Source organism: Ammospiza nelsoni, chromosome W (genome assembly GCF_027579445.1).
Source record: "Ammospiza nelsoni isolate bAmmNel1 chromosome W, bAmmNel1.pri, whole genome shotgun sequence".
NCBI lineage: Eukaryota > Metazoa > Chordata > Aves > Passeriformes > Passerellidae > Ammospiza > Ammospiza nelsoni.
The window spans coordinates 9,244,804-9,270,926 of record NC_080668.1 but is presented as its reverse complement, the minus strand read 5'-3'; the positions used below and the strand labels follow the sequence as shown (position 1 = coordinate 9,270,926).

Genomic DNA, 26,123 nt, shown 5'->3' with positions numbered 1-26,123 from the left:
GCTTAAAGCCATTATGGTTTTTTGTATAGTAATTGCTTTTGGTTTCAATATTTCTGGAAGCCCATGAATTAAAGGGGTCATTATTTCGGGCTTCACAGGCAATTGCATGGGAGATTCAAAGCCAGGAATTAATTTTTTCTCATTTGCAGACATGCAGCTTTATGTACACTTTCTAAGAGCTGGTCGGGGGTGCCGACAACTGCCAGGGGGTCGCCCCTTTCCAAGGGGTTTATTCCCCAGCCCAAAAGGCTGCACGCTGCATTAGAGACCAGGAGTCACGCTTATCTCCTGTTGTTAAAAAGACACCATGTCCCCAGTATCCACTGGCTTCTTGTTCAGTTAATTTAATTTGATCTCCGCCAGTGAGAGACACCCGAAAAACATATTCTGTTTCTGATTCGTGAGGGAGGCGCCCGATTTCTTTTTTCAATTTAGCTAATTCGGTAGCACTGAATGGTATTTGTTTGGTTGTGATGTGTGGTTCTACATCTTCATCATTGATATAGTTATATTCAGTTTTAATAAAAGGTCTCAAACTCGAACAGCAATTTTCTCCACAGTTTTTAACTGTTTCAGAATCTTTGTAAGGATAGATTTGTTTTACTGCTTCAAGTTCTTTGTGTGGATATATCTGTTTGATGTGAGGTGTTTCTTTTTCTTCCTCCTCTGTAGAGGAGGTGGTTTTGTGTGTGTTTTTGGTGTGTTCCTCCCTAAGAGCAGCTCGCAGCATGTAAATTTCATTTCTATCCTCATTTAACTGTTTTTGCAAGATTTCAACCAGATTTTGAAGGGAGTCTATTTATTACCATTTCCTCACTTCTCCGCTTAAAGCGGTTTTCTATGGCTGCAGTGAGGCAGGATCCCAAAACTGAGCAAAGAATGTTCTTATTTCTGCCCATTTTGAATTTTTATTCGTGTTGCAGAGAAAATATTATATCAATGACATTTTCCAAATTAAACCAATTGTTGTCTGCCCATGTTTCTCCACCAGGTGACGGTTTTGCATTGTGTTTAGCAAGCAACGAGTAAAACTCAGCTTTTGCTTTAGGATTGAGGTGTTCACTCATTTTTGTGTGAAGGGACCAAAACTACACCAGGGAGCTGATTTGCGAACTCAAGTTACACAATTACACAGACCCTCTGTGTTCCCCTTCATCTCCCTGGATAGCTGAAGAGACAGAATCTGTCTGAGAGGCTCTGCGTGGTTACATCAAGTTTGTCTCTTCCTTCCCAGACAGTGTATACACATGCACACACGCACACAAACGATTCCTTTGTGAGGGGACCAGGACCTACAACGGGGGAAAGCCACTCAGACTTTGCTGTGCTGCCCCTCACTCCCCTGTATAGGTGAAGGGACAGAATCTGTCTAGAAGGCTCTGTGTGGTTGCTTCAAGTTTGTCCCTTCCTTTCTAGACAGTCCAGAAACACACAAATACAACAGTAACAGTTACCCCTGTTTTGCACCGGGAAATTTTTTGTGCCAATTCTGGAGCTAGAGCGCTCAAATGAGCATGAGATTTGCCTTTTAGGCGTGTGCAGTTTGTGAGAGATTCGAATCGCACCCTTTCGGAGTAGACTCTCTCTCTCCTGATACAGACTACACAGAGCCTGCAAATCTCTTTGGCTACCAGAATCCTGACCCGTGATGCCAATTAATGTCGCGATCCGTCCTAGTGAACAGGTAACGCGGTGATTTCAAGGTGCAAAAAGAACCAATGAAGGCACAGGAGATTTGCAATAACAATCAATAAATGCAGTTTTATTGAAATAACCACAACAGAAATGCGTTGGTGAGGGGGAACCGGGAAAAAAGGAAAAGATAAGGGAAAGAGGGAGGAAAGGAGGGGGCATGGGTATAGCTACCGAAACATGATGCTGCTTTTATCCTTTGAGGCCGTCGAAGCTCACCAGGCCACATCTGGGGAGATCTCAAAAGGCACGGCTGGACTGGACCCCAGTTATACTATTTTTCGTTGGGGGAAGGGGATGAGTTTCTCAGCTGAAACAAAGGTCTTCAGGGGGGGAAAGAATAGGGGTACACAAACCCAAGCCAGGCAACAAGCAAGGACTATTGTTTTCATGGCCCAGTGCTCGCACCTGTGCTTGCTCTGGGCAGCTTTCCTCCCCCCCACTGCACACCTCCCCTGAATTGGGGGGGGGGGGGTTTCAGTCCCAGTCTCTGGAAGGAGGTGCAAGGGGGGGTTTCTTTCACAGGGGTTTCTTGTCTTCGTTCTTTGATGAAGAGGCCCACATCTCTGCTTGTCTGTCACAATGGTTGAAGGCAGGCGAGAGGGGTCTTCTCTTGGAAGAGGGACCACGCCAAAGCTCAAACCAGCCAGGCCAGGAGGTGGGGAGAAAGTCCAGATCCATTGCTCAGAAAAGGGCAGGGTGCCCCTTCAAGCTCAGCGTGGCGTGTAGCAAACAACACCTGTGGAAACAGTGAGCTAAGAAGCACATGATCCCCCCCCCTCCCCCACTGGCTCAAAAGTTTTTAACTTTTCGGTGGTCTTCATGGCAATCATGCGGCAAAAAATGAAGGATATTTCGGACAGACTCTCACATACCCATCGATGTTCAGGTGTTTTGGTCCAGAGCAACGCTGAACAGTTCCAGAAGAAGAAGCCACAGTCCCAGAAAAAACTTCTTGCCTCAGCTAACAGAAAATAAGCTAGCTGAAAGCAAAGAATGCAACTCTCCGTGTGTCTCCTGATAAAGAGCCGGGGGAATACTTATGCTTGAACACAGACCTCAGAAAGAATTCCACAAGCTCCCTCCTTCTCTTGGACCCAGCTTAAAGTTACAGGACCCATGTCTGGGAATAAAGCAGACAATAGGGGATACAGTATAATAGTCACCCCAAGACACAGTATTAAACAGCTTACATAAGGATGAGCTAAGACCATGAGAGACTGCATTATTCTATGGATTAATATACGCTCAGGCCAGGTGGGAATGCCCATGTACCTCCCCCCGAGGGGAGGTGGGCAGTTTGACAGTCACTTACAGCAGACTCTGGGTCTGTTGCATCACTTTGCATCACATGAAGTCCTGTGGTACAAGGCCTCAGGAATGAGTCTGGGGAGCACTTTGGGGGGTCTTTGGTAGATTATAACACCCCCTCAGCTGCCTCCCACGTGAATGTCCTGTGGGTGTGGCCTATGGGGTTGGGAGTTTCACAGCTGTGCTGGTTTGTATAAGGGAGGAGGGGTGTTTAGTGCCTCTGACCAGAGGTTGCACCACACACCCGAAACCTCCTTCTCCCACCTCAGTTTGGGGGAAAGTGTGTGCAAACCTGGCCTTTGTGGGCTGTGGTTTCTCCCAACCCAAGCCCAGCCAGGGATGATTTTCTGATGCCTTTGGCTTTCTTGTGGATGCATTCTTTTCCCTCAGCCTTGTTTACTTCTCCCTAGACCTGAGATGACTGAACAATAGTGTCCCCTTTATCTTATCTAGGTGGCTTAACTCACAGTCCAAATTACAGCCAGGAATCTTCAAGGAGGGGTGGGCTTCTGTGGTTGTAGCTTCTTTATACGGATTTTGCTATAATGGGCAAAACTCCTTCATAACAATGTTTAAGGCATGAACCATTTCAGTCTCTGACAATAAGCATTCACATCAATCTTGGGCAGGGAGAGGGAGGTGTATTCCCTCATCATACCCAGAAAATAGCTCCCCCAGCATAATGAGGCTGAAATCTCATTTGACCCATTGACATGACCCAAGGAGGGGCCATGTAAAATAGTTCCTGGAGTATGTAAACTAGTTTGTGGAAAAATATGGATATGCATAAGGGTCTATGACTATGCAATGGGCTGATGTAATGGAAAAGGTATGTAAGGGGTATCCCCAAAGGTCATGGTGTGCTCTTGGCTGAGTGACAAGACACACCTGGTGCCGTAATCTTTGCTTTACTGTCTTTGTCTCCTATTGTCCTGTATTAAACTTCTTAAATTTTCACAAGAGAGTGAATGTGTTTTTCACACTATCAAACTTCAGTGCCAGTGCTGCTGGTTTCCTTTTGAACCCTCCCATGCTTCATCTCAAGGACATGGGCACAGATGGGCTCCATTTTCTGAAAGAGGGCAATGCATCATGGCCACCATGTGCTGTGTGGCTCACACGCAGGAGGTCGCTGCGCAGGATCGCTGGGAGGAGGAGGAACAAGTCATTCATTGCCTGAGGGTTGTTTATGCATTTGGCTTTTTTCTCAGGCTGGAGAAACCACGTGTCACTTGCCTGCAGCATCTGCAGCTTCACTGCAGCTGCATGTTTTTGTTTTCTCATTCCACAATTCCTAGAAATCTGTTTTCCTGAACATGGCAGATCCATGTGCATAGCAGCTGAACTATCCACAGGACTTTAGAATCCCTAATTACTCCACAGATGATGGACCAGAACACCTTCATTGTTATTGCAAATAACCAGAAAAGTCATATGCCCATTTTTATATGCTCATGAAAGATATCTCAACATCAATTTGCCAATAACATGTATGCTTAGTGGTCACTAGATAATGCACCATGGGCTTGAGAGTGTTTAGCCCTTTTCAAATCCCGCTGAAGTTGCTCAGAACTGGGGACATCTAATTTCCCAGGTCAAAATCATCTTATGTTGACAGTCTCCTTGCCCCAAAACTGTTGCAAACACCCTGAACAGGGACCTAATTGTGAAAAGTGCATATTATATGGCTCTACACAGATATTTACTATATGTATTATGTTGCATTGATTAGTAGTGCTGTATTAACATTTTAATTGTATGGTAAATGTAGTTTTGTAGTTAAAATGTAGCTTTTGTAGTTAAAATAAAAACTATGTATGTGGGATATTTTTTTAAAGAGAGGAATGAGGTACTCACACTGAGATAGCAGCCACAGGACACCTAAATCTTTCAGAGAAAAAGAATTTATTGCTCCCTTATCAGAAGAAACTAACTTCTTCCTGCCTCACTCATCCCTGAAGATGCTGTCAGGATTAAGAGGTAGAAGTTGACACTGACCAGACAGACTCCATTGTTTGGATGGAATTTATGCATCATGTCTGAGATGTACAAATATGCAACAGGCTATTGCTTTTAATGGTTAATCCTCTGTTAACGGGTGTCCTTTTTCGGGCTTATTTTGCCCAGAAAAATGTACCCAGACTGTCCGTAACTCTTTGTTTTTATTGTCTCGTATTGTCTTAATCCTAATTGTCCAAATTTTTATTACTCTAATTATATTACTATATTTATAACCATTTTATTACTATTAAACTTTTTAAATTTTAAAAAACAAGTGATTGGTGCTTTTCACATAATGTAACACTACTGGTAGAAACTTAATTGTAAGAGAGTGTTTGCATGTGAAAAACACGTTCACTCTCCTGTAAAAATTTGAAAAGTTTAATAAAGGACAATAGGAGACAAGGACCATAGAGCAAAGATTATTACGGCCGGGTGCATCTTGGCACTCAGCCAAGAGCACACTGTCACCTTCGGAGATACCCCTTAAATACCTTTTCCCTTACATCAGCCCATTGCATATTCATAAACCCTTATGCATATCCATAAACTAGTTTACATATTCCAGGAACAATTTTACATGGCCCCGGCTTGGGATCTGCCTTTTTAGAGCATGCGTGTTTCTTGGCTGTGGTTTTGGCTCCTTCTCTTTATCACTTCCAGTTTGGGCCTTGGTCCACACTGTTTTCAGATGGTGAGTGCTGATAGTTGGCATATCTGTAGCAGGTGTCCTCATCCTGTGTTCATTGGATGTTATCCCATCCAAGCAGGCATTTTACACAAGCATAGCTATTTCAGAACTATGTCTAAGCTTAATTAACAACAGAAATAAAAACTATATCTTTATAACATATAAAATCCATTTTAATATATGCAAAAAGCCAATATTAAAATATGTATCTATAACATGCATAAATACAAGACACTTAGCAGTTGTTTTCTACTCTTTTCTTGGTTACAAATTTAAGTCTCCCATCATTTATTTGGCACTCAGAACTGTGTCATTACAGTTTGCTTAGAACAATTGTCTGTGGTGGTGTTCACAGGGATCCCAGGATGAGGGAAGAGATGAGAATATTGACTCCATGTTTCAGAAGGCTGATTTATTATTTTATGATATATATTTAAAGAAAATGATATATTAAAACTATACTAAAAGAATAGAAGAAAGGATTTCATCAGAAGGCTAGCAAGCAATAGAAAGGAATGGAATGATAATAAAATCATGTGACTGACCAGAGAGTCTGAGACAGCTGGACTGTTGTTGGCCATTAACTAGAAACATCCACATGAGACCAATCAAAGATCCACCTGTTGCATTCCACAGCAGCAGACAATTATTGTTTACATTTTGTTTCTGAGGCCTCTCAGCTTCTCAGGAGAAAAATCCTAGTAAAAGGATTTTTCATAAAATATGTCTGTGACAGTTGTCTGTAGTACTAGCTGTACAAAATCACTTGTACAATTTGATCCAGAGCTTTACCAAAAAAAGCTCCTAAATGTAACAGAAGAAAACAAATTACTAGAAAAAGTCAGTTAATGAAAGCAAAAGAATAAAAATTTTTCTGCCTTAAGAGACTTCTCAAAAAGTTACAGCTGTAGCAAAATTTCTTCAGCTGAAGGAGGCCCAGCAAGAAAAAAAACACAAAACTTTCTTTTGCTCTGCAACAGTGTTATGAATTGAGTGAAAGCATTTGACAAGCCCTGACCTAGTTTCAGATTTTTGGCAGCAGCTTAAATTCAGGTTACCCACACCTAAACCGCCCTGGCTCACAGGATCTTAAAAATGGCAAATCTGGTTTATTATGAGTTATTTATTGAATAGACAGGAGATGAACAAACAAAATACTTTAAACAGAGTTACTTACTGCCGGATTTCTACCGGCTGATTTATGGCCTGGAAAGGCTCGGGGATGGCCTTGAAGAGCTCGCGCTTCAAAGGACGAGGAGAGACTTCAGATCTTTTCTCGGTCTCGGTGTTTATTAATTGTTTATCTAAAAGATTTTCTCTTGGCCCGACAGAGGTCTGCCCAGCATGTCAGCCATGAGCACACTGAGCGCCCCCGGGGCGGTCACCTATCTTTATACTCGAAGTTACGTATACAATATTTATACTTTTTCCCCAATGCCTTTTACCCTTATTAACCAGTGCACTTTTAGTAATAACCAATCCCAAAGTGCCAACATCACCACAGAAGATGGAGGCCAAGAAGAAGAAGAAGAAGAACAGGACATGCCCCAATTCCTCCATCTTACTTCTTTAGACCCCCCTGTACAGAAATCCTAAACCCTGTGTCTTACACTCTAATTAACTTATCCCTTCACCATTCACCCAGTGAAATCCTCCCATCCTCATACAGGTGTCGTCTCCTGTGTAGGATCAAAGTCCAGCCACCAGACACTTCTGGCAACATTCCAGGACTCCCGAGCCCCCCAAGGGTGGTCTCGGCCACTCTGCACCTCCGTCCTGAGGTGCTGAGATCCCACAACTTACTACACAGGTTGAAACAAAGAACTACTAGTAGATTTACATAAAACAATGTACAACATAAAAGTACCTCTATTATAGCTTGCAAAGAAATAGTATAGATTTGGAGTCAGTGTAACTTGCCACCAAATTAATGATGGAATACACAGAGCCCTTTCACTCAACTTCTGGAAGAGTAACCATGAAGCAGCATCTCAGCTTCAGGGAAAAGCCCTACACATTTCTAGGGAATGTGCAGAAGACTTCTGCTTTGTGAAAGTTTTGTGTAGCTTTTATAGTTTGTAAAATGAAGTGTCTTTCATTCAGAAATTCAAGGCTTATCTCCCTTCAATCTGGTCTCAAGGCAAGATGTTTATTGTCAACTGGAACTACCACCTACATGGCACCAGAGATAACTCACTACCAGACAGATGTCAGGACTGGGTTATTGCACCAATTAGCAAATTCATGTGAGGAGGATGTCCTGAGCTATTGCATCAGCTGATAGGCAGAACAGATAAGACCTCCTTTGGCAGGCAATGTCCTGCTACAAACAGTCTTCAGCATAAATCTGCCCTTGCTGTAACCTTTGTGGCTTGAAGAGCTCCTGTCAGAAGATTTGAAATCATATTGAAAATACCTTTCACAAACATTGCAAATATCAGATTATTAAAATGGAAAGAGAGTAAAGCAAATCTTGGACTTGCCAAGTATGCTTCACACACTTGATGCTCTGCATATGATTTTAAGCACTAAGTTTGTGGGGAAATTTAGGCAAATAAATCTGCAGATTCTGGCTTCATAGGGAAGTGGACCTATGGGTTTTCCTCTTGTTTGCTAGCAGCTTCAGAGACAGTTTTGCATTCTTCTTGTTTACAATAATGAGCTTAATTGCTGTTGTTGAACTTCAAGTTCTGTGAAGGATTATTTTTTAGGAAAAAGGAATTCTCACCAGGAGGCTTAGTTGCACCATACTTCCATTGAAAGGGAATATTTGTACTCTCCACAATTACCCGAAAGGGGGTTGTAGCCAGGTGGGGATCAGCCTCTTCTCCCAGGCGATCAGCAACAGAATGAGAGGACTGTCTTGGTTTGGAAAGAGAGGTGTCTGCTTAAGGAAGGCAGGAGCTTCCCCTGAAATGGGATATGTAAACCCCCTCCCTCCAAATTGTCATAATTTTTCAAATTAAGGGGCTCTCAGGCAAAGATATGGGAGCAGGAATAACAGTTCTTTATTGGGAAAGAAAACAAACAAATAAATAAACAATGTAGTAATACAAAACAACACTGACAAAGTCAGAATACAACCTGACACCCTGTTGGTCAGGGTGTTGGTAGCAGTCCAATTGAAATGGTGGTTGTAGTCCTCCTGAAGTGACAGATGTGGTTCTGTTGAAGCAGTGATCCTGCAGAAGGGTGTAGTCTTCCTCTGAAGATCCAGTGGTGGTGTAGATGGGCCTGGTCTTCCTCTGGGATTCCAGTGCAAAAGGCTGCCTGTGGTCTTCCAAATCTCAGATTATATCCAGGTAGGAATACTTGGCTCCTCCCTCTGGGCAGAGCTTCTCACAATGGGATGATGCAGTTTTATCAGTCATGCAGTGAGACTCAATGACCCATTAACAGAAACTATCTCCACAGAGGGAGGATTGGTCATGGAAGAGCTAAAGGAAAACTGCCCAATTAACAGAAGATAACTGCCCCACCTCTGACAGATAGGAATAGAATATATACCCCCATTTCCAACCTAAGACAAGGACATAGCCTCAAGCTGCATGAGGGGAGGTTTAGGTTGGACATTAGGAAGAATTTTGTTACTGAAAGGGTGATTAGATATTGGAATGGGCTGTGCAGGGAGATGGTAGAGTCACCAGCCCTGGAGGTATTTAAGGACTGACTGGATGTGGCACTTAGTGCCATGGTCTAGTTGTGATGGTGGTGTTTGGTCTTAGGTTGGACTCAATGATCTCAGAGGTCTTTTCCAACCTAATTGATTCTGTGATTTTACTTGTTCTTTAAACTAAAAATCAGTATAATATGTTTCCTTAGCAATTTTGCATTTATAGAAATATTTCCCTTTTTGTTAGAGTGGGAAAACCAAACAAAACTTTTTTTACAATGCATAAATCTAAATGCAAATTTGGCTCAAATATAAGACTCTATAAAGGTTTCGAACCCTTACAAGAACATTGGTTAAGAAGAGTTGTCATTCACTGTACAAAATAAAGAGCTGCAACCAGGGGTTATGAATGGACTTATAAACTAATCTTTTTTATTTTTATTTTCTGCTACCTTTCAGGTTTATGACAGACCACAAAAACGTTCTGCTCTGTACTATGATCCAGGTGTCCAACAAGATTTCACCAGTGATACCTTAAAATCAAAGCACCAGCAGAAAAGTAGCAACCAGCACCATCTTGACTGGTCAGCAAGCTCTGATACTGGATTCACTTCTCAAAGTTGCTTTGTTAACACAGAACCCAGTAGAGAAGCAGTTAGTGCCACCAAGGTCTCCACTATGGAGCCAGGAGTTTCCTTCAGCAAATCCCAGGCAAAAAAGTCCTGCGCCAGCAGCACATGGGGGAAGCTGTCAGCTGGTAGTAAAGAGCTTGCCATTTGCAGTGCAGTCCCATCACCCAACATCATCAGCAGGGCTGCCCAGCTGAGCAGTGCCTCCGAGTGCAATGGGCTTTTGCCTCTTGGAGATCAGGAGGGAGGTGTGCAGCTGAAAGCCCCCAATCAGCCCACCAGGAGTACAAAGACGAAGTCCTGCAAAAACAATTTTCTAAGTCAAGCCATCCAAATCACAGACATCGAATGGGTAAAGAGTGCTCAGAAAGCATTTGACAACAAATCCCATGACAGCGTGGAAGGAAAAAAGGAGTCTTATTCAATGGATGGTGTGTTGGATACATCACCCTCAAATCAGAATCCTATTTCTGCTAGCAGTTGTGAAAGTGACACCAGTCGCATACAAATTACTATCCCAATAAAGTCTCTGACAACAGATACTTCTGGCCACAAAAGGAAAAAAAGGCAGTCCACAAAATCTTTCATAGAGAAAACTATCCAGGAGAAAAGCCTGCCTTCTGAACTTGCTATGAGCAGTGAAGTAGCAAACAGGACTAGCTCTCAGCTAGAGGGGAGTAAAAAAGATCATCAAGCCACAAAGACAGGAAAAGTGATTGAAAATGAGTCCCCCTTAGTAGCTACTGACAGTGGTGTGTTCACTGACAAAGCCTCCCCCAACTGTGCCACCAGACTCAGAAAATCTGTATCTGCGACATCCACTCTCATACCCACTGATCTTCCCACAGCCAGCAAATTATCTGAAGTCCAGCACCCCAAACATGCAGCTAAGTGGTGATGGACCTGTAACCAACCTAAATCTATCCTTCAGGAGACCTCCATGACAACATCTGAGAAGCTGATTGTAGAACCTCCTTTAGCCTATCCAATCACACCATCTAGCCCTCTTTATACCAATGCAGACAGTCTTACTGCGATCACACCTGTCAAGAAAAAAAGAGGACAACCAAAGAAACAGCCTTTGCTCACTGTTGAAACCATTCATGAGGGAACCTCCACCAGCCTAGTGAGTCCAATCAGTCATGAATTTCCAGGAACAAAGAAAAGGAAGAGGAGAAGGAATCTGCCCAAGTTGGCCCAGATAGTTCCAGGAGAGGACAAGTCCATCAGTGAACTCAAGTTTCACAAAAGGATCGTGAAGCTTGGGGTTTTAGATAAGAAGACCATCAAGACCATTAATAAAATGAAAACCCTCAAGAGGAAAAACATTCTCAATCAGATCTTGTCCTCCTGCTCCAGCTGCATAGCTCTGAAAGCAAAAGTCCAGACCCTGTTTAGTGTTGGGCCAACCACCATTGATGCTAGACTAGGGAAGCAGATCAATGTCAGCGAGAGGGGGACTATCTACATTGGTAAAAAACAGGGCAGAAAGCCAAGGGCAGAGCTGCAGCCTCAGACAGAAGAACCTAAGACAGCCATCAAGCACTCAAGGCCTGTTTTCAGCCAGCCAGAAAACCCAGCAGTGCCTTCCAACCTGCAGTCACTTGTGGCATCATCACCAGCAGCTATTCATCCATTTTCAACACAGTTAGTGAGGATTAATGACAACCTCAGCCCTGCAAGCACTGAAACTAATTTTTCAGAGTTAAAAACTATGCCAAATTTTCAACCTATCAGTGCTCTTCCTCCAAAAACCCAGAAAGGAATGCACCGTAAAACTTGGAAGCTGTCTCCACCCTGGTTAATGGCTAATTCACCTTCTCACCTCTGTGAAATAGGTTCTCTGAAAGAAGTCATGCTGTCGCCAGTGAGCGAGTCTCACAGAGAGGAAACCATCCCGAGTGGCAGTGGGGTAGGTACAGACATCAACAGTACTTCTGACCAAAATGAGAAAAGCTCAGAATCCCGCTGGAGATGCTCCTTTGATTTCTGCACCCTGGACAATTCTGAGGCTATCTCATCTGACACCAGCATAAAGAACAGGCATGGTCATCAGCAAAAACATCTCATTGTGGATAGCTTTCTCTTTCATGAGGGTATTAAAAAGCCAAAGCACAAGAGGAAAAGGGAAAGCCAGCAGAACAGAGATGACCTCCAGTTTCTGGCAGACCTTGATGAACTCATCAATAAGTTTCAAGTGTTCAGGATTTCTCATAAAAGTTATATATTTTATCATAAAAATCCATATCCCAGCATTTTCAGGATTAATTTTGGTCACTACTACCCTGTGCCATATATCCAGTATGACCCATGGCTCTATCTTCGCAAGACCTCTGATATAAAGTCTAAGAAGAAGCATGGTAGACCTGCCAAAACCAATGATGCCATGACAAAGGTGCCTTTTTTACAAGGGTTTGATTACCCTATTCCCAGTGGGAGTTACTATGCACCCTATGGAATGCCTTACACATCTATGCCTATGATGAATCTTGGTTACTATGGTCAGTATGCAGCTCCTCTGTACCTGTCTCACACACTTGGAGCGGCTTCCCCATTTATGAGACCTACTGTGCCCCCACCCCAATTCCATGCAAGCTCTCATATGAAGATGTCCACCACTGCCAAACATAAAGCAAAACATGAAGTGCACCTACAGGCCCCTATGGGAATGGGTCTTGGAGACATGCAGTCCTCTTTGGCTCCTCCAAAAGTTGGAGGAACAAGCCTTTCAAGTGGCCAACTTCACAAAAGGAAGCACAAACATAAGCATAAGGATGAGCAGATATTGGGGACACCTGAAGGTCTGAGTGGTCTCTTTGCTAGCAAGTCCACTGGCTTCTCCAGCCATGCAATCAATGAAAGGCTAAGCAGCTCAGATAAAGACTTCTCCTTGCTCAATGAGAAAAGAAAACACAAGGAGAAGCAGAAGCACCAGCATTGTGAAACCAGACACAAAGGCTCAAAGAGTAACTTTGAAGCGGATACACTGTCTGTGTTATCATTTTCTGATGCCCAGCAGTGGACACAGAGTAAACATAATAGCAACTCAAGCAATGATCCCATTGACTCTTGCACAAAGAGATACTCTGGTGATACTGGGAGTAATGGAAGGTCAGAGTCCCTGGACATTTTTGGTGAAATTAATTCCTCAAGTGGAAAGCAGGACAAGGATGCAAGTGGGAATAAAAGAAGAAGCTTTGAAGGTTTTGGAGCTTTCAGGGGAAAGGACATTCAGCCCTTCAGGATAAATAGGAAGAACAGAAGTACTTATGATTCTTCAGCTTCTTCAGGTAAACTCTGCTTTATTCTATTTTACCTTACTACATTTAAACTTTAATGCCAAAGAGGGACTTGTCATCTACACCAAATATATTGATGGGTCAATAACTTCTCTGGCTTTTTGTAATTGACTGCCAGTCTGCATCCAGACTCTGGGGAGATCAACAAGAAAGCTGTGCATGCCTTAAGCCAAAACCTTTAAAAGTCTTTGAGTTGTTGTATATTGCATGACTTGTGAGGGTTCCTCAGGGTGAGAGAGATAGACGAGAATCTTGCTTCATGATCAGAAGGCTGGATTTATTAATTTATGATATATAATACATTATGACTATACTAAAAAGAATAGAGAGAAAAATTCAGAAGCTGCTAAGCTAAGAATCAAATAGGAATAGGAATAGGAATGAATAACAAAGTTCTGTGTCCAGGCAGCAAGCAAGCAAGCAAGCAAGCAAGCAAGCTCTCCTGTGAGTGGTCAGCAAATCCAAACACTCACAGAAGACCAATCACAGATGCACCTGTTACATTCCACAATAGCAGATAATAATTGTTTACATTTTTCTTCTGGGGCCCCAGCTTCCAAGAAGAGGAAAAATCCTAAAAGAAAGGATTTTCCACAAAAGATGTCTGTGACAGTTGCACAACATTGTTTTGAATATTTGTCCTGCCTTCACCTATCTCTCATAGTTTGTTGAGCTTCCTCAAAAAATCTCACCATTACATTCCGCAACAGCATCAATTATAATACCTGTTGGTAAGGTAGGTATTCCTCATCGGTGTCAACTCTCATGGCGTGGTAGTCGTTGCCCAGCCTTTGGGAGAACAGCCACAGTACAGAGGGAAGAATCTCTGCTCTGGCTCACAAAGCATACAAAAGCCATGTCTTGATGAGGAGGACCAGATGCATGGGAAGTTGTGGAGCTGGGTCTGTGTCCCATGACTGCTGTGGTGTACTGCTGATCCAGAGGGACTCATCACGGTGATGGTTGTGCTGAATATATAGAGATCCTGGGTACAATATCAGTGTAAATCTCTCACTTCCAGTCGGCAGATGTCATGTAAAGAAATTATCCTTAGCACTGAGTGGCTATGGGAAGGGACTAGTGTAATGGAAGCAATAAACCCTCACCAACTGATTCTGAAGAGTTTTAGGTCTCATGACTTGGATATATAAGCTGCGTAGATGAAGAAGGAAGAAACTCCTTTCAGATGCTAAGGACATCTGTTCATCTCCTGCAGAGGGGCAAAGAAAGGAATCTGAATCTTGTCTGAGAGACTGAATTGTACTTTACTAAAGGGAGATGCTTTTGTGATGACACAGTTGCAGGTGTTTTGCTGCAATATAAATGAATTTAGCTTGGAAGCAAGCCCAGAGCTCCTGCACTGTCAGGTATTTATCACAAAGCAGATTTCACACAAGGTTCTAGAAAAGGGTGAGCTTTACTGAACCAACCAGTGGTGGATGACATTGTGATGTGCTAAAAAAAGATCTTCAAAAAACCCCGTAATTCATAGCCTTCAAAATGAAAAGAGAATCAGCCGAGAATTTGTATAACCTGCCAAAGTAAGGCTCCAAAGGTTTTTTTTGACTTGTAACTGAGTTCCAAAGACTGCTCAGGCTTAAGCCACCTAGACATTTCCATTTCCTTCACCGAGACCAGTATCTGGACTATAGCAATGAAAAACAGTCTAAAATGAGAGCTTACCCAATGAAAACATTCCCATTAGTGAAACTGTATTATATCAGACCAATTGTGACACCCAGAAATGAGACACAGAAACATGTTGGAAAAGAGACTGAATTCAGTCACTGGTTGTATCAGGGTTACTATATGCCTGACAAATAACAAAAATATTCTCCAGCAAATGCTCCAGTGTCTATTGCATTAAGGAAGTTGTGTCCTAGAAGACAAGGGTTAAAAGTCTTGAAAAATTTTAACAAGGCTATTTATTGGTCTTTTAGTGGAAGTTTATGATTTCACAGTTTGATAACAGTTGGATTTGTAGCCTTTTTGCTTTTTGAACAGATGTTTGCTAAACCTTTACTTCCAATTTAATATATTTCACTTAGATGCAACAAATTGTCAAAATTCTCACTACTGCTGAACCCAAAAGAGTTTCCAAAGTAGAGGCATGATCCCCACCAGGCTTGCTTGGAAATATAATTAGTTAAAAAAGGCCATTTCATGTTATTTTCCTTCAGTTTATTGTCCATGCCAATAAAAACATAAGATGGTGTGGTAGAACTTGCAATAGGAGCTCTGTCAGATTTGCTGCTTAAACTTTTAAAACTTTTTTTAATACTTTTTAAACCATGACACTGTCTAAGATCTCAGTGCAGCTTTTTATCCTCTCTGCCTTTGACCTTCACTGGAATTCCCAACATAGGTCCTCACTTGAGTCTAGCCATAACTGCTGACCAGTTCTCACTGAGGGGGGAATTAAACTTTTCCATTATAATCTTCACCTTCTTTCTGCTAATTCACCTTACATTTCCCTGTGATGGCTAAACAGTGATTGACTAATCAGAAAATAAAAGATAAAAGAAAAAAAAGTCCTATAAGGTCATATAGCTCTGTCCCAGGAAACCACTTCCATTGCTTAATTGCTCTTTTCATTTGGTATTTGTTATTTTTCACAATATAAAAATTATATATAACAGAGATAAGAGGAGACACCCTAAATATTTAGATGAAAGATGAAAATAAATTTATATCACAATTTCAGTATTATCTTTACTGAGTGGACATTTTGGTATGCTCAGTAATACCATTTGTAACTTCATTGTATGTTGCTGGAGAGGAAATATGGAGCAAACCCACCTGCATTCAGTGGAGATACCTGTGATATAAGGGTCAAGAGAACCATTAGGTGCTCTTAGGCATTCAGGAATTGCAGTTTGTTTCAATGTAGTGTTCTGGTGCAGGTGCCATTGAATTGTTGCTATTTTAAAATTTTTATTTGTGTTGTAACAGCATTTAGCTATTTTTAAAAAGTTCAGTGTTCTCTGCTGCTATGTAGTGGCCATGCATATGGTAGAAAACAGTCCTGTCATATAACCTTAAAGCCTATATATGATTTTACGATCTAGAAATATCAAGATGTCAAGGGAAGAGTTTTTCCTCTTACTTTCTGGAGGAGCTGGTTGCAGTCTGATACAAATGGAGTGACAGCTTAGACAAGTCCTGCCCTTTACTCAGATTTCTGGCAGTAGCTCTGTTTGAGGTGGCCTACACCCCAGATGGTTCTCACTCACAAGTTCTTAAGAATGGCAGATTTGGTCTATTATAAAATGAATTATTTATTGAATAGACACAAAATTACCAGACAGAAGATTTTAAACAGACTTATTTACTTACTACACAGAATAAACAAAAAGAACTATTAGTAGATAAAAATACAGTGCACAATAAAAGGTACCTATATTACAGCTAGTGAATAAATAGTATAGGTTAGGAGTCAATGTAGCTTACCACCAAATTGATGATGGAGGTTCTTCACTCAATTCCCAGGAAAGTAACCACAAAGATGTGTCCAAACCTTGATGAGAAGCCCTACACGTTTTCATGGTGAGTGCAAAAGACTTCTGCTTTGTGAAAGTTTTGTGTAGCTTTTATAGTTTGTAAAGTGAAGTGTCTGTCAGTCAGAAATTTCATCTTCTCTCCCTACATCTTGTTCTCAAGGCAAGATATTTATTGTCAGCTGGGGATTGCACCCCACTGGCACCATAGATAACTCACTATGACAGATGTCCGGCCTGGGTTATCTGAACAATGCATGTGAAGGGGAGAATGCCCAGAGCTATCACACCAGCTGATAGACTGAACAGATGAGACAGAGTGGAAATTATCCAGAGTAGAAATCTATTTTGATTTGGGTAAAATGTACATCTTTGAATTAAGTCTGTAGCTTGCAAACATAGTTGTTTGGTCTGACTGCCTATTCTCGCAAAAAAAATATGCTTGAAGAAAATGTTTCAGCCAAAGGACAGAGATCAGGGGGGGCCTTGAACTTTGAAACAGATGAAGAGACTGTGGGAGACAGGGCAGCATGACCCAGTAGTTCTTTTTGTACTTTCTGATAAAAAACTAGCTGCAAGGGTAACTAGACGCAAGTATAAGGTGAAATCAGTAAAATGAATATGTATGAAGCTATTGTGGAATTCCATGCACATGGATTAGTATGGGAAATAAAAAAGGATTTGGAGTTCCCAGAGGTATGCATGTCTTTGAAGGGGAGCAATCCCCACATGTGTCCAGTGCTGTAATAAACATACTGGCTTTACAACTTTCACAAAGTTGTGGAGTTGGTTTTCTTTTTTCGCAATTCATTATGGCGAGCCAGCCAGGAGATTTTCCGTCCTCGCAGGGGCAGAGGGGAGAATGGACCTCCTTGGCGCACCCTGGAGATGTTTCCTGGAGGGGGCACCACCCTGTCTCACAATGACCTGCTGTTGTGTGAATAAACAGTATGTATCGAGGGGCCCTGGGGGGGAGAAAGAGAGATAGGACTGCTGGGTAAGTCACTCAGAGATGTCTGAGTGCGCAGCCTCGTTCCTGTGCCTGTAGGCAGCCATTGGCCGATAGAGTGGCTGGAGATGAGTTCATTGTTCGATAGGGCAACCGCTAGCGATTCTGGGGGTGAGTCAACTGAACCTGAAGTTTGTATGCTTGTGGTGTCTGGACATTGTATGGTTAATGCATTGTGTGGTTAATGTTAATGTGTTTGTAATCATGTGAGTGCATGGTGTATAAAAGAGAGTGAACAAGCGAGTGAGTGTACCCACGGCATGGGGGGGAAATTCTACCCGTGTCTGAAGCAGCCACGTGAGGCCCCGAGCACTGGCTGGGGCGGGCTATGGGGGCAGGGAGTGCCCTGCAGAGAAGTTGAACAAGTGGAGAAACATGGGTGAGGACATTTATTGTGTTTAAAGGTGGTGATTTGTGTAGATTGTGCACATTTTAACCATGGCTAGATGAACTCAGGGGGTTCCTCTGCCCCAGTAGTTTGGACTTGATCCCTGGAATTTTACTGTGTGCTGTTATTTTGATTGTGTGCAGAGTGTGTGAGGACCAGAGGAAACTGATATGGGTAGATGCTGAAGTGCTTTATGCTATGTTGTGTTAAGAAAAGTGGGCACTTTGAGAGATACCCCTCTCCTGGTGAGTTTGTGTGGTTCTTCTCCTGCATTGTGGTAATTTGATTCTTGGGATTGTAGGGTTGTGTTTGTGGAGATTTTAGGATTTTGTTTGCAACAAGTGTAGCATTTTATGCAGAAAAACTGCAGTATGGTGATTTATGTCTAACTATAGTAAAACAAATTAAAGGAATTCCAGGAATTCCCCTCCCACAGCAACTTAAGCCCTGACTCTCATGGATTTGAGATATGAGGAGGGGTGGGGGAGGTCTGTGTTTGTGGACATATTAGAGTTTTTGCTGTAGCAAGCACAGCCTTTTTGCAAGGCAGCAAAGTGAGTGTCAGTGGAAACAATGCTTTAATTAGATTGTGCAAGAAGAGAACTGGAAAAGACTGACATTTTGTAAAACAGAGTTTAGGTGGAGGAGACCAAGACAGGCATTTTGTCATTTGTGTTATTCTAAGGAAACGAAGGCTATTCAGAGAGCTATAAGGATTTTAGTAGCAACCAGTCACGAGAAGAAAAGTAACAGAGTATTTGAATTATTAGAAAAGAAAGTTTCAAGTAATTTAAGAAACCCAACAGAAATAATTAAAGTTAAGTGTGCTCAGCCTATTTTATACCCCAAGACTTTGAATTAAGGCAAAGAGTTGGGATGGGGTAGAAAGATGGGAACTAAGAAAATAGAGTTTTTAGTAGATACGGGAGTGTCGAGGTCCACCCGAGTGAACGGGTGATGGATGATTTTTTGGTACAAAAATAACCAACAAGGCACAGGGGGTTTGCAGTAACAAATCAACAAAATGCAATTTTATTGAAATAACCACAGCTGATGTGCATTGGTGAGGGAATTTGGGGAAGAAAAGGGTAAGACAAGGGAAGAGGGACGAAAGAAGGTCAGGGGGCTATAGCTACCGAAACGTGTTGTTGCCCTTCGGGGGTCCAGCCGTCGAAGCTCACTGGTGCACCTCCCAGGGAGATCTCAAAGCACGGTTGGATCGCACCCCAAAATATACTGTTTTTCGTTGGGGGACGGGTGGCCGAAATTAGGTTTCCAAGGAGGGGAAAAGAATAGGAACAGAAGGAGGGGGGGTGTTTACTCTATTGTTTTCATGGCCGAATGCTCGCAGGTACATTTATTCTGGGCAGTTTTTCCCCCCCTCCCCGAGCTGGGGGGGGGTTCAGTCCAAGTCTCTGAAAGGGGGTGCCAAGGGGGTGCCAGGGGGGTGCCAGGGGGGTGCCAAGGGGGTTTCTTGTCTTGTCTTGGTTCCTTGATGAGGGGATTCGCATCTCTGTTTGTCTGTCACGGTGGTTGAAGGCAGGCAAGAGGGGTCTTCTCTTGGAGGGGGGAGCCACCCCAGAGCTCAGACCAGCCAGGTCAGAAGGTAGGGAGAAAGTCCAGATCCATTGTTCAGAAAGGGCAGCATGCCCCTTTCAAGTTCAGCATGGCATGTTCTGCAAACACCACCTGTGAACACACTGAATAAGCATGAGACTTTCTTTCCCAACTGGCTCAACAGTTTTTAACCTTTCGGTGGTCTTTTCTCTTCATGACAATTGTGAGGCAAAAATGAAAGATTTTCAGACAGACTCTCACAGGGAGCAACATACTCAGTGTTAAATAAAGCTTTGATGCCTATAACAGATTATTATGTTATGGTAAGGGGGCAACTGGCCAATATGGAAAAGCATACTTTGAAAACCATCAAAATATTCATAGGTTTTTCTATATGCCAAACTCTCCAAAGGTCCTTGTTGGAGCAGCTGGAAGCCAAGATCACATTTAAAGATGGGGAGATTATTTTGGAGGTAAAGGATCAACAATATGTAGACATACTAGGCTTAATTGTAACAATTAGTGCAACTGAAATTGAAAATAAGGATGAAATTAACAAGAAAATAATTAATCCAGTGTTTCCTGGGGTATGGGCCTCTAACATACCAGGGAGGGCAGAGAATGCACCTTCTGTGCAAGTTAAGGAAAACAACCAGCTAGGGTCAGGCAGTAAAAGCCTGATCTGCACCTGGTGCTGGCAAACCCATACACCTTACTAACATGTTTAGCACCTGAGCTAACCTAGTTTCCTGTTTTACATCTGAAAGATGCCTTCATTTGCCTCCCTACCCATGAAGCTAGCCAGAAAATTTTTGCATTCGAATGGGAAAGCCCTAAAAGCAGGCACAAAACCCAGCTCACATGGACTGTGTGCCTCAAGGCCTTCAAGGCTTCAAAATTCCCCCACTCTGTTTGGGGAACAACTTGCAAAAGATCCAGAGTCCTGGGAAGCTCCACAGGAAGAAGGAAGAAGCCTTTTAAATTTCCTAGGACTCCAAAGATACAGAGTATTAAAGAAAAAGGCACAGCTAGTGAAACAGAAGGTAATCTACCTGGGGTACAAGGTTACTGCTGGGCAATGGACTTTGGGGCAGGCTCGCAAGGAAGCCATATGCCAAACCCCGAAACCCCAGACAACAAAGGAACTCCGAACCTTCTTAGGCATGGCAGGGTGTTGCTGGCTGCGGGTTTATAATTATGGACTGTTTGTCAGATAGAGATCTCCAGTGGACAAAGGAAGCCACATGGGCCTTGCACCAGCTAAAGAGTGTCCTTGTGTCAGCTCCAGCTTTGGGACTTCCAGATGTAAGTAAACTATTCTTTCTATTTAGGTCCATATCGGAGGGCAGTTGCTTACTTTTCCAAGCAACTAGATGCAATGGCCAAAGGATGGACAGGTTGCCTCAGAGATATAGCAGCAGTCATGCTGAATATTCAATAAGCACACAAAATTACCCTGGGACAAAAACTGACTGTATTAGTGTCTCACACAGTATCCATAGTACTGGAAGTAAAGGGTGGCCACTGGCTTTAACCACAGAGGTTCCTGGAGTACCAGGCCATCATGATGGAACAAGAACTAATGTTGTCAACCCAGCTTCTTTTCTCAGTGGAAATCAAGGAGAAGCAGTACACCATGATTGCCTGCAGACCATTGAAGCTACTTACTCCAGCCACCCAGACTTAAAGGACCCTCCTTTGGATGCTGCAGACACCTGGTTCACTGACGGGAGTAGCTATGTTGCCAATGGAAAGTGACATGCTGGGTATGCAGTGACCACCTGCAGAGAGGTAATAGAATCCAGACCCTTACCAACAGGCACCTCTGTGCAGAAGGCTGAGATAATTGCATGGACCCGTACCTTGGAAATGGCAAAAGGAAAGAGAATAAACATCTACACAGACTCGAGCTATGCATTTGGAGTGCATGCACATGGAGACATGTGGAAAGAGAGAGGACTGCTGACCTCACAGGGAAAGAACATCAAACATGTGCAAGAGATAATCCAGCTGCTGAAAGCAGTTCAGCTGTCTGAAAAGGTATCAATTATGCATATTAAGGCACACCAGAGAGTGAGCTCAGAATTGGAAGAAGGAAATGAGCTGGCGGATAGAGAGGCAAAGGAAGCAGCAAAAGGTGAGGTAACTGTTGAAAGAGCTCTAATTCCAGATGGACAAATTTCCCTTGAAAGTAAGCCAGAATATAATAAGAAAGACAGAAGACTAATCAAAGGTCAAAAAGGGACATACAACCAAGAAGGGTAGGCTACCATTGAAGGGAAGCTGATAATCCCTTCCCATTTGTTACAGTCACTAGAAAGGGAGGAGCACCAAAAAAACACACTGGGGAATAGATACCCTGAACACGTATTAGATTGAAAGAATCATTGCCAGGAATTTATATGCCATTATTACTCAAGTGACCTGACAGTGTGATCTTTGCCTTCAGACTAACCCCAAAAATACCCCCAGACAAAACCTTAGTCAGACTGGGAGGAGCCATGGGCCTGGACAGCAGTGGCAAATTGACTTTTCAGAACTTCCAAGGAAAGGGGGGTATTGGTATTTATTAGTATTGACAGATATATTTTCAGGGTGGCCAGAAGCGTTCCCCACCAGAACTGTCAAAGCTCAAGAGGTGACTAGGGTATTATTACAAGAAATAATACCACGCTTCCAAGTTCCAGCCACAATATCCTCGGATAGAGGATCACATTTCATTTCCAGAATAGTGCAACAGATTACTAGCCACCAGGGCATAGATTGGGAACTTCATACTCCATACCACCCCCAATCAAGCAGCCTAGTAGAGAAAATGAATAATTTGATTAAGCAGCAGATTTTAAGACTGGGGCAGGAAGTTCATCTACCCTGGTCCCAAGCTCTTCCACTGGCACTGTTGTGAATTCGAACTAAACCTAGAACTAAAGAAAGGCTGAGTCCCTTTGAAATGCTTTATGGAAGACCATATGGAATACAAAAGGGAATGTCCACCCATATTGGAAGGTAACACTGGCCACCTACATGGCGGCCTTAAGAAAACAGCTCAGAGAAATTGAGAAACATGTGGCTGGAACTCGGAGTAGGGAAGTAGGGAGCTAGATGGACCAGTACATAACACACAGCCTGAAGATTATGTATATGCTAAGTCTCTTACAGAAAAGACTTTGGAACCACAGTGGGAAGGACCATTCCAGGTACTTCTCACCACCTTCACCGCAATCAAGATCAAGGAGCAGAATGCTTGGGTCCACCACTCTCAAGTGAAGAAGACCCCAGAAGCTCCTTGGAGAGAGACATCAGGAGACAATGAACTGAGACTAAAACTTACTCAGGCAAAATTAGTATATTGCGACTGGGGGTAGTTTGTAATTTCATTTACAGAATTGTTTTGTGTATAATTATAACTGGAGTCTTAGAATTAGAGAATACCTCTATCCAAACTGATGCTGAATGGCCTTGGTCCCAGGCTTTTAATCAGTATACTGGATCCATGGGAGAACCTTCTGAGACAAAAGATTTTAACCTATCCACTGTAGTGATTCACGGGGATCAGGTATATGAGGAGCAGGATTGACAGGAACGGGAACTGTGGACACTTCAAGGTATCAGAAGAGACAAAATCAAGGTAGGATGCCGGGTGGTCAATGGGACCACTCATGAGAGAGCAGATTAAATTAGTGTCTCAGCCTCTCCTGTATACAGGCACCAGGAAGTTAGTGATAGCCCAAGTAAATCAGACAGTTGGTGTAATTTCACATTAATACAGCCTGTAGAAGTGACTTGTCTTTGGGCTCGTGATGCAATTGGGCTCTCATTTAAATTTAAAATAGATGCTATACCTTTTACAACGGCAAGACCTTATACAACTCACACCAGTACTCAAGCAGTTCAGACCCAACCCAAACTTGAACATGAAGTAAATGAAATAGGCCCATATGCAGTGAGGAATATGGGTCAACAACAACTGTTGTTCAATCCAGAGTGGTCTCTCAAACATGTTGAATTGCTAATGCAAATTAATATCTCAAAAATCCAACCAGCCTGCTCCTCTTTCCTAAGGACATCCTTTGAGGGCTGGACAACATGGTTACAAAGACAAGTACACCTCAGGAGCAGAATGAGAAAGGATCTAACTGGGATATTAGGGACAAGATTGGGAGTTTTAAATGGAATTGATTTAGAAATACTGATGAATAAACTGGCCACTGCAGCAGGTGGTCTAGCAAAATTGAAACAGCCCTTACAGTCATCTCTATTGGCATTAGTAACTAGCCAGTGGCAGATTTCAAAAGTACTGCCAAAGTGGGAAAAGGCCAGGGACCAAGACCACAAGGTAATAGTAGAAGCGCTTAGTACAGTTCAAGATAATGTGTCTTTAGCTTTCAGTTGTATACAAGCACAGTTATGGATGCAGGCAACAGCAGCTTTGATCATATGGGAAGGGGGTGAAGGTAATTTTCCAGCTGAAATTCAAATGATTTCTCTGAGATAATGCGATTGATTTTGAAAGGAAGTTTCAGTCCTGGTGGACTATTATTACAGGGAACCTGTTGAAGGTCTCCATGGTGAGAGAGACGGACGAGAATCTTGTTTCTTGATCAGAAGGCTGGATTTATTGATATATGATATATAATACATTATGACTATACTAAATAGAATAAAGAGAGAAGTTGCAGAGGCTGCTAAAGCTAAGCTAAGAATAGAAAGAAAGAATCTATAACAAAGTTGTGTCCAGGGACTCTGTCCCCAGCTTGCTCCTGTAATTGGCTGTTAATTATAAACATGGGAACATGAACCAATCACAGGTGCAATCCTATTGCATTCCACAGCAGCTGATAACAATTGTTTACATTCTCTTTCTGAGGCCCTTGCTTCCCAGAAAATGCAGAAATCTGAAAGAAAGGATTTCTGTGAAAAAATGTCTGCAACATCTCACCTCTCTAAATTGTATAAATTAAAAGAAAAATGCTGATGTGAAATGAACAGGAAATTTCTTCACCTGTAAAATATACATACAATACTAACAAATCACTAAAACAATCCTACAATCTAAGAAAATGCAAAAAACAATGCAAGGAAAATTCAAGTCCAAGCAGCTGAGTTTCAGGAACAGTCCATCAGCTGAAGTTGTTTCTTTTGGACATCTGAGAGTCCTTTTTGGTCCTGAAAACAGACTTGCTGCAAAAGAGTTCCATCAATAGTTATCAAAAACCATTGACAGTCTTACAACAATTTCAAACAATTTGAACAATTTTGGAATGTCCTTTTTCTGGCCCTTCAATGCTTCAGTGCTTCAGAGCTGCTGCCCGCTATTTTCAATCTTTTTTATTTAATTTTTTTTTTTTTTTTGATTGAAAAGCAAAAGGAGCAGCAGCCGAACAGAGCAGTGCCAGAGAAGGAAAGGCCCTGGGGGCCCTGGCCCATGATGGACCAGGAACTCCAAAACTGGCCTACAAAGGGGGACCAGGACCGGTAGGAGAAACCAGAATTCCCAGAAACATAAGGAGGCCACGCAGTGGGCCCGGCCCAGGAACTTCCTGAGCCCAATGGCCCAGGCCAAACCCATGACACAGGCTCTGCATTCCCACAGGCCTGCACCCTGCTGCCAGTACAATGGCAGCACGGGTGGTGACACGCTTCCTTTCCCCAAAACCACTGAGGCATGCTAGCAGCAGGGAAATAGAAGCCTTCACCAGAAATTCCATCTGGGGTCTGGAGATGTTTGTTCCCCACAGCAAACCAGCTATGGTCTCCTCCAACTGTGCCCTCTCCCTCTGCAATGCATCGGGTTTGTCTCTCATCCGCCCCATGGCATCATCCCCACCCCCTCTGGGCTGGGGACCAAAGGCAGAACTCTCGGGATGCACCTGCCCCATGCCACTAGGGCGCAAGAGAGGCGGCAGAGCTGGCAATCTCCACGGGAGAATCCCCGAAAAACCACCCCCCAAACCGCCGAGAATGCTGATCTTCAAAACAGGGAGACAGGCTGCCCCCAGAGTCAACTGGCGGGCAGCCCCCGCTCCACGGAAGGAGAGACCCCCCGCCGGGGCGGCTGCTACAGCAGCCAGTCCGGGATGGTCCGAACTCGAACAAACCGCCAGTTCCAGGGCAGTCTCTGACGCCGACACGGAGGATAGAGTGTCTGATAGCGGCAGAACTGCTGGGGTAGCTGGTCCGAGTGGCGGGGGGGCCGATGGAAGCGGCGGAGGGGCCGAAGGGGCCGATGAGATCTCCTCCTCCGCTGAGCCGGAAGCTGGAGACGCATCCTTATCGCCTAGCAACTCAGAAGGGACCGGAAGTGCCTTTTCTGCCTTCTCAGACGCAGGCACTGGCAGGGGCGGGGACACCTGTGAAGCCGTGGGCGGGACCACCTGGAGAGGCGGACACAGGATCACTCAGAGAGGCGGCGCTGGCAGGGGCTTGGAAAAAGCCT

General features: G+C 43.2%; 1 protein-coding gene across 1 annotated transcript in view; it reads left to right on the top strand.

Annotated features, from left to right (window-relative positions):
- Positions 1-25,809, top strand: part of LOC132086131 (SET-binding protein-like) — a 241,438-nt gene extending 215,629 nt beyond the window's left edge. Inside the window, 4 exon segments of the mRNA XM_059491599.1 lie at positions 9,768-13,227; positions 17,782-17,853; positions 17,971-18,121; positions 25,575-25,809. Of these exon segments, the coding sequence (XP_059347582.1) occupies positions 9,768-13,227; positions 17,782-17,853; positions 17,971-18,121; positions 25,575-25,809 (3,918 nt within the window).
- The last annotated feature ends 314 nt before the right edge of the window (positions 25,810-26,123 follow it).